General features: G+C 47.3%; 1 protein-coding gene across 12 annotated transcripts in view; it reads right to left on the bottom strand.

The window, feature by feature from the left end:
• Window positions 1-3,346: 3,346 nt before the first annotated feature.
• AMPD3 (adenosine monophosphate deaminase 3) overlaps window positions 3,347-13,340 on the bottom strand; it is a 54,685-nt gene continuing 44,691 nt past the window's right edge. For 11 of the 12 annotated variants that reach the window (XM_017847931.1, XM_017847933.1, XM_017847925.1 and 8 more), the window contains 6 exons: window positions 13,127-13,253; window positions 9,790-9,953; window positions 8,452-8,572; window positions 7,151-7,324; window positions 5,393-5,503; window positions 3,347-4,024 (listed from right to left, as the gene is read on the bottom strand). In XM_017847931.1, the coding sequence (XP_017703420.1) occupies window positions 3,848-4,024; window positions 5,393-5,503; window positions 7,151-7,324; window positions 8,452-8,572; window positions 9,790-9,953; window positions 13,127-13,253 (874 nt within the window). In that variant the 3' untranslated portion in view covers window positions 3,347-3,847. Of the gene's footprint in view, window positions 4,025-5,392; window positions 5,504-7,150; window positions 7,325-8,451; window positions 8,573-9,789; window positions 9,954-13,126; window positions 13,254-13,340 lie in introns of those variants that run through there. The other variant, XM_017847936.1, reaches the window with a different exon arrangement.

Below are 13,340 nucleotides of genomic sequence, written 5' to 3'. Positions count from 1 at the left end.
GCTAATTGAAGAGATTCTTTTCTTACGTAATTTCACATTCTAATATACTAAATGTTTATATTCCGTAGAGAACTATTTTATATTGTGTGCTGGGGGCTTATAATGTTTGTGTGCTGTTTTAAAATTCATTTCAAATTGGACTTGATTTCCTTATATCTAATGTATATCTGGGGGAAAAGGCTGCTTGAAAATATCTTTTGATTTGGTGATTTTTAACATTGGGAAGTTGAGTTTATTAAAAGATAGTCTAAAGAATTTCCATTTTAACTGTTATTGTCTGAAGTCAAGTCCAGGAATAAGAAAACTACTTGGAGATTAGGGAAGTCAACAGGTCACTCACATTTATGCTGGGCCACGCAATGACAATATAATATAAACATAAGCAGCTGACAACAGACTCAATCTTACGTCTTTTCACCCTCCCGTAGCGGTCTTCAACCTTTTTGGCCCCAGGGACTGCGTTCATGGAAGACCATTTTTCCACACACCAGGGGTGGGGTGGGAATAGTTTCGGGATGAAACTGTTCCACCTCAGATCATCAGGCATTAGTTAGAGTCTCATAAAGCGCATGCAACCTAGATCCCTTGTATGTGCAGTTCACAATAGAGTTTACGCTCCTTGAGAATCTAATACTGCTGCTGATCTGGCAGATGGAGCTCAGGTGGTAATGCTCACTCGCCTGCAGCTCAACTCCTGCTGTGCAGCCTGGTTCCTAACAGGCAGCAGACCACTAGTGTCCACAGCCCAGGGGTTGTGGACCCCTACCCCAACAGACAGTAAAAATAAAATGCTCAACCCTATTGTAGTTTGTTTACCATGTAAAATTGTTTACAAAATATAAGAATATAATTAGAGAAACATCTTAGAATCTCAGTGCTGAAAAGTACAAAGACATAAGAATGAGTGGCAGTTGGTAGTTAAATTGACTGTATCATCATACTGGGGAGAAATGCACATTTTACTGTCAAAAGACATAAAAGCCTTTGCAGAGATAGGTTTTGACACTCTTGCAGCTCTGTCATCTTCTACCTTACTAATTGCAAAAATTTCCAAGGAACTATGTTTATCTGGTTAGTATTCCTTTTATTGGAATTAGTTACACTTGTTCTTTATAACGATCATAGTTTAGGCAGAGAGTATTTGGGTATATCACCTTCAGTCATGTCTCAAACCCAGGAAATGAAGAATATTGTTTCACCAACACTTAGAAGTAAAGAGAAAGCAGGAGAAATGTGCTTTCAGCTCTTTTTTAATCCAAGAGGCCATGAGAAATAACCCAGGAACTGTGATTTGTTTCCATGAGGCAAAAGAGCAATGATGGCGATCGTTTCAACGGTACAATTTGAAGTAACACATAAAGTGAACTTGAGCCCTTAAGGATAAGGAAGGGAAAACTGCCTCAAAAACTGTTCCTTTCGAAACCTGAGTCAGTATGCTATTAATTGCCTTTTATTCCAATTGCAAACACAAAGGAAAGTAGGGATTTGTCCCCCAAAAGGCCAGTTAAGTATAACAATGTAATAAAAGCACAAAGTGCTATAGAAAAAGCTTGCAGGACAGGTAAAATCCAACATGGTGTTAGCTGGACAGACTAAAATAATATCCCGGGAAACGGAAATGAACGTGTGTAGCTTTGCTCATGAACTATAACAGGGTAGAAGTTAGAGAAGATAACAAAAGATTTATCTTCCGGGTCTAGTGAGCTTCAGTTTGAAAATTTTGAGTTTTCCTAGTGAATGTCATTCATGTCTGAGTCTTAGTAACAGATAAATTAGCTATTATTATTGATAGCTTTTCATGGTGCCCAATCTTAAGAGTAAAAAAACTAACATTTGCTTTAAATATGATTATCTTTACATAGTTTTAAATTATTGAGCCACAGTCCTAGCAGACTTTATTTAACAATTAAAAAAAAGATACTTGATACAGATAAAATGACAATGAGAAACTACACAATACTTCCTATGTTAGGGCAAATGTATACAAATGGGGACTTTTCACAACTAATCCCTAAGATAACAATGAATTTTCACTCAATTTCATAATTAGCTGCAAGATAGCATATATATCTGCCTAGTAAAAAGACTGCATTTATAGTTCCATATGCTGAATTGACCAGGCATTGTAAAGTCACAAGATGAGACAGTCTAAAGTCAGATAAGTTCACAGGCAGAAATCGGGTTCTTCTAACTATAATGATTCAAAAAGACCTCCTGTAGTCTGAATTTGACCACAGAAATAGATAGGAAGGTCCTCGAGCAGCCTCTTGAGTACTAAGAGCACATGTCCTTAAAAAGTTGCCAAAAGAAATTCAGCTAGTATGCATTTATTGAGCACCTACTACATACCAGGCACTAGTAACACAGATGAAGAGCACATTGATAAAGCTTAATTCAGATTGGTCTTTAAAATGCTTTCTACCTGGCACCTGGGACCATTGTATCTTCTGAAGTCATCATAGGTAAGGGAGAAATTTTGCCTTAAAAAAATGCACCTGGTTACAGTGATTTAAAAAAGAAAACACGCACACACACACAACTAACATTTGTGGGGTCTAATGGAATAGTGGGGAAAAGACAGGATTTGGAATAAGAAAATCCAGTTGTAGGCCTATTACTTAATAGCTGTGTGACCTTCAGTTAAATTTCACTTATCTGGCCTAACTCTTAACTGGTAAAGTGATAATTGGCCTACAGTTGTAGCATATTAGAGCCAAAAGGAACAGAGATCACCCAGTCCTGTGCTTTTTGAAGTTCTTCATTCAAATGAAAGTATTATGTAGCAGCCCCAGTGTGAAACTGATGAACCAGAGTCAGTTTGACAGCCCCTGAGCATCACTGACTCCCTTCCGTCCCCCACCCTAAAGTATTCATGAGGGGATTCACAGAACACCCTGAAAGCCACTTGTCTAGTCCAAACCCTCACTTTCTAGGTGAAGAAAGCAAGACTCAGAATAGGAGTGGCTACTTTGGGAGGCCGAGGCGGGCGGATCACGAGGTCAGGAAATCGAGACCATCTTGGCTAACACGGTGAAACCCCATCTCTACTAAAAATACAAAAAACTAGCCGGGCATGGTGGCGGGCGCCTGCAGTCCCAGCTACTTGGGAGGCTGACGCAGGAGAATGGCATGAACCTGCGGGGGCGGAGCCTGCAGTGAGCCAAGACCACACCACTGCACTCCAGCCTGGGCAACAGAGCGAGACTTCGACTCAAAAGAAAAGAAAAAAAAAAAAAAAAAAAAGAATAGGAGTGGCTGTTTTCATGAGTACATTTGGCTTCCAACTAGAAATGGGGGAAGAGGGCTAAATAAAACGGTTTAAGAAATTCACTAAAAACACAAATTATCAAGAAGGAAGTCTTCCATCTTAACTCCCTCAAAGTAGCCCCTTTATGAAATGGAGCTTTGAAATTGATTGTGTTTAAGGCAGCCAGCCAGCCAGAGGCTGAAATGAACAACTACCAATAAGCCTACTTGGGCCAATGGAGAAAAGTATGGCAGAAAACCACACAGACCTCATGTTACTTGGCATCTGACCATGGAAAATCCTGGCCCCAACAGTTCAGGCACTGGCAGTTTCAAGAGAAATAATTGGAAAATTAGGAACAAGTATAGACAAGTGCTCAGCTCCCAGATCCCCAAGGAGAAGTCACCATCTTGTTACTCAGAAATACAAGTGATCATGTTAAATCTTAAAGTGAGCAGTGCAACCAAAATCACCAGTTTAAAATTTCTTCAGAGGCATCCTCTTAACAGAGGAAAGTTCTAGTTTAGAATCTTGACCACTATTAGCCACAGCAGACTTGAAATTGAACCAAAAAGTTCAAATGCATGTCAAGTGCTGGACCTATTTGGTCAAGGCAGTGATCTCTTCTGATTTCATAGCATCAGACAGGAAGCTGAGCTCATTGCATAAGGTCTCGTATCGGAATGCCATCCGGATCTGAGCCACATTTGTCTTTCGAATATCATTTCCTTCAGGTCCTTCTTTATAATAATTTTGTCCCAGAAACTTTTGCTTTTCCTGTGGACCAAGAGAAATACAAATGAAACGATGTACTTTTGATTCACTTTCTGTAGCCATGTAGTCAGCTTTGACATCAGTCACAGCAAATCAGACTAGTCCCCCTGAAGCAGATCTTTAGTCAGGACATCTTATCCCCACAGAACTCATAAAATTCCTCCTGGCCTCTGTGTCCTCAAGGATGTCACCCTGACAACCTCAGTCATCCTCACACAACCCTTCGTTCCTGGCTATGCTTTCCTTGATCAGAGAGGAAATACAAGGTCTGCAGCAGCTGCTGGGGATGGGAAAGGCAAGGGGAAGGAGGTAAGACTAATTAAGAAGTCCCTCCTGGCCGGGCGTGGTGGCTCACGCCTGTAATCCCAACACTTTGGGAGGCTGAGGCGGGCAGATCACGAGGTCAGGAGATCGAGACTATCCTGGCTAATATGGTGAAACCCCATCTCTACTAAAAATACAAAAAATTAGCCGGGCATGGTAGCAGGTGCCTGTAGTCCCAGCTACTCAGGAGGCTGAGGCCGAAGAATGGCGTGAACCCGGGAGGCGGGGGTTGCAGTGAGCTGAGATCGCACCACTGCACTCCAGCCTGGGCAACAGAGCGAGACTCCGTGTCAAAAAAAAAAAAGAAGTTCCTCCTGAGAGCTGACAAGGACAGACGATGTTTCTGGGGAGGGCCAATCCAAGGCACTACACTGCACATGAAAAGAATCTTAAGCCTTTAACTCTGCTGCATCATCATCTGACAAGCACAGGCCCTAACGCAACCTCTCCCTCACCAGTGACATCACCCAGGGAGGTGTCGGGGGACCTAAGATACATCAGAACATGGGTCTCAGTGCTAGCTCCACATCAGAATTACTTACGGGGCTTTTTTAAAAATGACGATGTCTAGGTCCCATAGTCTAGATTTTTATTCAGTCTAGATACTGTTCATCTATTCAAGAAATATTGAATGCCTGCTATGTGCCAGGGACTATCTAGGGCTCAGGGATATAATTCTGAACAAGTCTCTGCCCTCACAGAGCTTACATTCTAGAGGGAAAGACAGAAAAACACATAACCAAATATCTGCAGGAATAAATGGTATGGAGAAAAACAGATAAAGGGATAGAGAATAATAGTAAGTGTGTGACTACTTTAGAACGGGCAATCAGGGAAGGCCTCTCCAAGGAGGCGTAGAGGTCTAAGAAGGGTGAGGAAGCAACTATAAAAACGCAGGAGGCTGCCGCGTTTTCTCTCCCCGTGCCTGAGTGTCTCAGAGGCCTTACCTGCTGTGTTCATCACAGATCCCCAGTGCCTGGAAGGCTCCTGGCACATAGCAGGCAGCCTTCCCAGGAGGGACACAGGCAGCACCGTCACACTCCATACCTGATGCGAGAGGCCGCTCTGCAGCACGCTGTTCCTGGCAATCTCACACAGGTCGCAGGTGCTCAGCTTCCACACTTGAGCTGCAATGGCATATTCTTCCATAAGTGCTTCCTAGACCCCCCAACAAAGCATGTGGATTAGACAGGAGGATATCCATGTCAATCGTTCACACATGTCCAAAGCTAACAACAACATCAGACACTGCAGGTTTAACTTTTCCTCACTGAATGACACCTGGATCATCAAACATCACACCTTCAACACCTAAGATCTTTTCTTCTGTGAAATCACGGGTTATCAAAGAGAAATCTGAACTCATGCCTCCACATTTGTTCATTGACCAGCACTGAGAGCTCATGTTGAAGCCCTGTGCCAGTCATCAGGGATGGCAGTCTCTGCTGTCCTGTGACAAGCCTCTAGTCATACCACTTTTAGCACTTGCCCTCTAGCTTTTCTTTCTAATACACTATTTTCTTAAGTTTGCGATAGATAGATAGATAGATAGATAGATAGATAGATAGATAGATAGATAGATAGATGAGTAAAGTACTAAAAGCAGAGATGGAACATCAAAAAAAAAAAAAGAGAGAAGTTATCATAGGATAAGCGGTAAAATGGTGTAATCCCAGAAGGATCTGGGTGTGAGCTGTGGTTTTGCTTCCCTTCTGGGATGTGAAGTGTCTATTCATCACAAACCCTCGGTGACCTCTTCCCCACCCCACTGCCACTCTAGCCTACAGCAATGGTTCTCAAAGTACAGGTCAAGGATCCCTGAGGGTCCTAAGACTTTTTGAAAGGTCTTCTCTTTTCCAATTATGTATTTTCATGAGGCAAGATTTCTATTTTACATATTTTGATTAAAACAAATTGAATGCAGAAGTGGCTAGAAGAGTCCTGCTGACTTCCATTAAGACATTAAAGAGGCTTAAAAATGCAAAACAAAGGCAGGAGAAACTTACTTTTCAGGAAAAAAAAATTGTTATTATGTAACATTTCATTGGTTTATTGATGTGGTTTTTAAATGAGATAATAAATATTTTTAAATTTCTTATTCATTTCTAACATGGTAAATATCAGTAGATATAACCCACATAAACAGGTCTTTGAAAGCTTCAATTCTTAAGAATATAAAGGGGTCTAGAGACCAAGAGGTTGGAGAACCTCTGTCCTAAAAGACTCTGGTGCTTCTGTTTTTGTTAAGCAATGGCTGGTCTTGTCAACACCATCAAAACATGCTGGGTGCACTTGCGGCTGGTCCCCATGCATGACACCACTTTTACCTTCCTCTTTTCTTTTCCCAGAGACCCAAAGTGTAGAAATTATAATAGCATTGATTTAAAAGGTAGCAACTATTTTGAATATATGCAAACACTATATTAAATCCTTTGATTCATTATCTTCATGAATCCTCACAGGGTAGGGATAGAGACAATTTTATCTCCATTTTACAGATGAAGAGAAACTTGATCCAGAGGTCTAATAACTTTACCAAGGTCACAGAGCTCACAAATGTCAAAGAAAGGAAAAATAGAGGAAGGCAAAGATACTAATTGTGCCTTTGAGGGTTCAAGAACCCCAAAGAGAGGGCTCCTGGAAGGCACAATTTTCCCCCAACAGTGGCTTCCTTTTTGCCTTCACTGGGCCACCAATCCCACCCCAAAAGCAGAACTGAGCCAAGGGCTCAGGTCCCTAAAATGGGAAGACAGGCTAGGACTGGTGCCTACTGAGGCACTACTGTCCTCACCCCAAAGTCCTCACCTTTGTGTAGTGGAACTGCATAGGGTCATCGGTGGAAAGAGAAACGTGCAGCCCCTTGTGCAGGAATTCCCTCAGAGGGTTCTTGGAATATTCGAGGAACAAACTATTATTGCTAAGAGGAGACATAGCAATGGGGATCTGAGCAAGGTAGTAGAGATACTGCAATACCGGACTCTGCAAAAGAACCACCAAACTCATGTGACAAGTGCCAGAGGGGAGAAGGGAAAAGGGAAGGGAGAAGGGAGGGAAAAAGCATTCACCAGTGGAAACCAGGGGTCTGAACAGTGTCTGCCCAAGTCCTCAACCCGAGTTCCTGGAAGCAAGGACACCCAGACCCACTCTCCCCCTTCCCCACTGTTCATCTCGTTCCTACATTGCATGCCAGCCCTCCCTGGTGCCTCTACCTACTTTTGGAAGTGCTCACTCTTGCTCCAAACTGGAGGCAAAGCTCAGGGCAGGAAGGGCAGCCCACTCCAGCCTATACCTTCAGCTCCTTGCCCCTAGGCATGGACCCAGCCTAGAAGATGCCCTACTTTAGTTGTTTCGTTGCTTTGACTGCAAACAGCCAGGTTGAGACTATAAACACTCCAGCTCCCGGGAGATGATCCCTGGAGGGATGGGAAGGGCGGACCTGCCCAGGATAGAGTGGTTTTCTACTGTAGCACCCACCCTACCCAAAAATGTGACCCATGGTTACACCTCACCGGGATCAGGGAAAGGGAGCACTTTGATCAAACATCGTGCCAGTGGAAAGTGATCCAAAATATGGAGAAGACTGCATGCACAGAGCTCAAGGGTACACCAGTGAAAAGGTGGATGGACTCTGTGTCCAACTAGTGTGGACTAGTTGAGTCAGTTACAGACAAAGTGGCAGACCCTTCATCCAACAACAGCCTTTGGAAGGAAAAGCATAGACATTATGTTGCAGCATCAAAAAATGCTTGTCATACAACAGTGAAGGACAAGGCAGGAACCAAATTCTGTGTTCATTATGATAATAAACACATTACAAATATGCTGTGGATAAAAGATGGAAATTAGATATACTAAAAAGCTAATAATGGCTATTTCTATTAAAGTAATAGCAATAAGGGCTGGCTTTTTTTCATTTCTCCAGTTTTTGGAAAATCGAAATTGTGATGAGTTTGATTACATTACTTTCATAATTAAAAATAAAACCAAGATAAGGACAGATATCCCAGCCCAGAAGAGGGCCCAGCCTTCTGGCCTCACTGGCCGAGCCTCCCAGGAGCCCAAGGCAGGGCAGTCACTCAGGGCAGGCTCCCGAGTGGCCTGTTTACCTTCTTAAGGAGCAGCCCATGGGAAATGTTGTCAGCAGTGAGGAAGGCAGACACCAGGTGGGTGATGGAGCCGGCCTCCCCACAGTGCGGCCGGAACAGGAACGTGCTCAGGCCGCGCTCCCTGTAAGAGAAGGGGCCCCGAATCAGGAAGGCCCCCCCAGTTGGCACTGCCTGTGGCCTACAGCCTCAGCTCAGGGTCAGCTCCAGGAGGAATGACCACCTATGGTCAGCTGTGCTGACCCAGTGCACCCTGGAAACTACCTCTCCTAAAATGCAGAGGCCCAGGCCCTGGGACCCCTTAGAACCAAGAAGCATCACCTCTACGGGCAGAGAGTGGGCCTCACGGTAGAAAGAGGCCCTGCTGTGCCCTCCAGCCACTCTCCTGTCTTCCTCTCCTGGCCTTGTGTCCTGCATTCGTAGAACTCCAGGGCAGGGAAGGCCATGAGAAACCATGGAGTCTGACCTCTGTGTTAGGGAAATGAGCAAACCAAGGCCCGGAGAGTGAAGTCTATGCTCCATGCCACTGAACAGGTCAGTGGGAAAGCCAGAACCAGAGCCCCCATCTCCAAAAGCTCAGCCCAGGACTGCCTCCACCCTGCCAGGCCATTTCTTTCACTCAGGACCCCATTCAAAACCTCCACACCCACCAACTAGCACCAGTTTAGGCTGAGCTAGAGAGGACCCAGGGCCCAGCAGGGGAAAGAGGGATGCAAGACTTGTAGGGAAGGGAATGGCTCGGTGTCCTGCTGCCCTGGGTAGCTAACTCCTGGCCACATGTGCCTCATCTGTGTGCATATTGGTGGGAGCCTCTGCCTGTTAGACCTCTGCCTGTAAGGGCATGCATGGATTTAGTCTGTTTTTTTCCCTGTTATTTGTCCAGTGCCCAGGGTAGTGCCTATCGCATGCCAGTGATTTGCTGAACGAAAATATGCACATGTGGACATTGTTGGTGTGGCAGTAAGTGAACGTGCATGTGTGATAGCATGTCCTATGCTTCTGTTATCTCAGGGATGTACAGGTACACACGGAGTATGCACTGGTGTGTGTACATATAAACATGTAGACACGTGTGGACTGTGGCTGCATTGCATACTGTACATGACATATGTCTGTACTGGTATGTGTGTTATGGCAGGCATGTTTGCATGTGTGTGATCATGTGGAGACATGCCTCATATAGCAGGCTGGAAAGTGCTGTGTGTTTTGAGGTATGTGGGCACATGGACATGCATGTTGGTTCAGGTGCACACGGACATAAGGATCACATGCATGAGTGTGTGCATGTGTGCACATGCTAACACATGAACCCAAGCGTGTGCAAGGGCAGGCCTCACGCACCTGCGGAGGTTGTTGAGCACCATGATGTTGGCATACATGTAGTACAGGTAGTAGCTGTAGGGTGGGTTCTGCTCACTGGTCCAGACGTCTGGGCTCGGACTCTTGTCAGAAAACATGTGGTCGCTGTGCTTGGACTCATCATCCACGCTGTCGAACCCCGTCACCTGGGCAGGAGGAGAGGTCCTGAGCACCAGGCCAAGGCAGGACCAGGACTCAGTCTCGGCTCAGCCTCCCGGGGCTCATAGCTGCCAGAGGCCTGGGGGTCTGGACCCCTCAGGTTCACACCTCAGCTGGGGACCCTTAGCCTAGCTGAGGCCACATTCCTCCCAGGGATGAAAAGTGGGTGCAACACCAAGTTCTGCCCCTTCGGAGCATCCATAGGTACTCTGGAGGTGAGACAGGAGAGTGCCAAGCCCCTGTGTGGTGGTGGTGACAGTGGGGGAAACTGCCAAGCCAGGTGAAGGGTGAGACAGCCATGCCCACCACCTGCCCCTCTGCCGTGCCAAGGTCAGCCTGCAGGGAGCAGCAGTAACTGCCATCAGCAGCAGCGACAAGCTGTGAGGGGTAAGGGTCCTAGTACACATCATGCATCAGGCCCTGCTCGAAGCACTTCACTCGCATCAGTTCATTCATACTCAGAGCAACCCAGGAGGGAGGGCTTGGCTGCCAGCCCCATTTTACAGTTGAGTAAACCAGGGCCAAGGGAACTAAGAAAATCGCTCAAGAAACCAGGTTCGGCCAGGCACGGTGGCTCACACCTGTAATCCCAGCACTTTGGGAGGCCGAGGCGGGCAGATCACGAGGTCAGGAGTTCAAGGCCAGCCTGCCCAACATGGTGAAACCAAGTCTCTACTAAAAAAAAAAACCACAAAAATTAGCCAGGCATGGTGGCACACATCTGTAATCCCAGCTACTAAGAGGCTGAGGCAGAAGAATTGCTTGAACCCAAGAGGTGGAGGTTGCAGTGAGCCGAGATTGCACCACTGCATTCCAGACTGGGTGCAATCCAGACTGGGAGCAAGACTCCGTCTGAAAAAAAAAAAAAAAAATGGTTCTGGGCTCTGGGTCTGCACTCTTTGGGGCTGTAGTTGGAGGATACCCTAGGGCATGTCCAGGTGAACCCAGGAGAAACCACCCAGCTGCCTCACAGACAGACAAGAGGGTCCTTGCTGGGCTAAGCCGTGGCTCCTGGGAGGCAGCTCTGCTCTCCGATCTCCACTGGGAGCTGCCCTCTGAGATGGGTCTGAGTAGCCTCAGGAAACCCGCACCCTTCCACTGCAGTTCTACCTTGGCTGAGACCCCTGAGGGCCCCTCCCGAGTCACTGGAGCCTTCTGGCTGATCCCAGAGGTCATCCCCAACCAAGACCACATGCATGGAGGGTGCGGGCTCTCAGCGCAGAGGGGAGGCTTGCTACCAGGCCACGGCAGTGCTTTGGAAAGGGGCCTCTGAATAGCAGATGGGAGAAAGAGACTGTCCCCCTTAATCCACAACTGGCCCAAACTGGGGGGCTCCCAGCCCAGGCCCCAGGCCCCAGCCAGGTCTGCCGGCTTCTCCTGTTCCTACTGGGGGCAGCAAGGGCCCAGAGGAGCAAGGCAGCATGAGGGTCATGGCCAGAATCTTCCATGTCACAGAGCCCTGTGTGTCAAAGGAAATGACAGGGTCCCTGCTATGACCCTAAGCACGCCCTAGACGGGTTTGGGGGGCCAGGGAGGACCGTGAGCTCTGCTTTGTGCTTACTAGCCCCATACTTCACCCAAACTTTCTGGGGCCTGGCATGGGGATAACTTTAGCCTCTCTTCTGAGCTCTATCCAGCTGAAGCAGGGCCTCACCACTGCATCTCCCACAGCCTCGGGCGCAAAATACGTTGTCTCCTCCACCTGCTCCTCCTCCTCCCCACACCTGCTCTTCTTCCACTGCTGGCAGCAACCTTCAAACAGTGCGCCATCCATGTTCCTGCAAAGCCAGGCACCTGGGAGGCATCCTAGACTCCCCCCAATGCCTCCTTCAGTCTCTGTCCAGGTCCTGCCAGGTCTACACCCACCCCTTCTCACCAAACCCCACACTCTGTGCAGAGTCCCTGCACTGCCACACCTCAGAGACACAAGCTGGTAGCTGCTGTGCACCTCACTGTTCTCACTTGGGAGGCAACATAGAATAGGGGTTCAGGGCCCATCACTGGAGTCAGCCTGCCTGGACACGCATTCCAGCTCTGCCACTTTTAGCTTTATGATCTGTTTTAATTTCCTTGTGTGTCAATTGGAGCTAGCAGCTTCACAGGGCTTTGGCGAGGATTAAATGAGATAATCCAGGGAGAGCACTTAACACCGTGTCCAACACACACCAAGCACATAATAATTCTGCTTATTGTTAACAACAAAATGGTGATAGTAATGGGGTAATTGTGAGGCTTAGGTGAGATCACATCGTGGCGTCTGACCAGGCCAGGCAGAAGCACACACAAGTGTGAGCTGTTTCCACTGGGTCAAGCTCCCCTCCTGTCCCCAGGCAGGCCCCTGACTCTCACCCTTGCCCCCACCTCCAGCTACCTTCTCTTCTGGGCCATCTCCACACAACAGCCAGAATATGTTTGTCTAAAACATAAATTCGATGATGTCCCTCAGCTTGTCCAATCACTTTCTGGGCACACAGACTCAATCCTTCCCCCGTGCCCCAGCCCTCGGGCTCCCCACTGCGCCTCTCCCTGTAGAAAGTAAGTCATCCATCACCGGGCACTGGCCTGTATCACCATCTGATAACCCCTGGATGCCAGGCATCAGAGGGAGGGACTGGCTCCCGCCCCCTCTCCCTCTCTCCCTGGTTAAGTCTCTCCCAGACTGCTCCTCTCCTTCTCCTACAACTAACTGAACCTGGAAAGGAAATACGTTTTGGGGGTTTGTACTTAATCACACATGGTGTGAGGACCTTTGTTGCTGGTAAAGCAGGTGAATTAAAGTGTTTGCATTTCTAAAAAAAAAAAAAAAAAAAAAAAACCCTGAGGCTGCTGCTTGGTGCTGTCGGGGGCTAGATCCAGCCTTTCCAGCCCTACCTGGCAGGAACTGAGTTCCCAGTCTTTGTCCACTGTTGCCTTCCTCTCTGGAAAGGCCTGCCCTGAGACCCCCCCACCCTGCCACCCACGACTCCCAGAGCTGCCCCTGAGGGGAAGGGGACTTTTTAGAAATCCAGCTTCTTGGGGCTGGTGACCCCATGCCTGGATCACAGGTGGCAGGACCTGAGATACCTCGGTGAAGGGCGGGAGCAAACCTGACCCAGCTCACAGCGAATCCATTCCTGCCTCTGCCACTACGAGCCCTGCCTGGGGTACCACCCACACTTACGTATTTAAGGAAGAGGTGAAGCTCTCGATGATCTTGGGGGTTGATTGTAGCCTCGAAAAGGGGCAGGAAGATGTTCTCCAGCATCTTCCCAAAGTTTGGCAGCAGCTTCTTTGACCTAAATATGTCACTAGGGGACAGCAAAGACTCGCTTATCAGGTGGATCCAACAGCCCGCTGCCCTGTCAGAGACCAGCCCCAGTCACTTCCTCAGGCAC

The sequence above is a fragment of the Rhinopithecus bieti genome, unplaced genomic scaffold, assembly GCF_001698545.2.
Source record: "Rhinopithecus bieti isolate Rb0 unplaced genomic scaffold, ASM169854v2 scaffold_30862, whole genome shotgun sequence".
NCBI classification, from domain to species: Eukaryota; Metazoa; Chordata; class Mammalia; order Primates; family Cercopithecidae; genus Rhinopithecus; species Rhinopithecus bieti.
The sequence above is the reverse complement of the archived record's forward strand: the minus strand, read 5'-3'. Positions and strand labels throughout refer to the sequence as shown.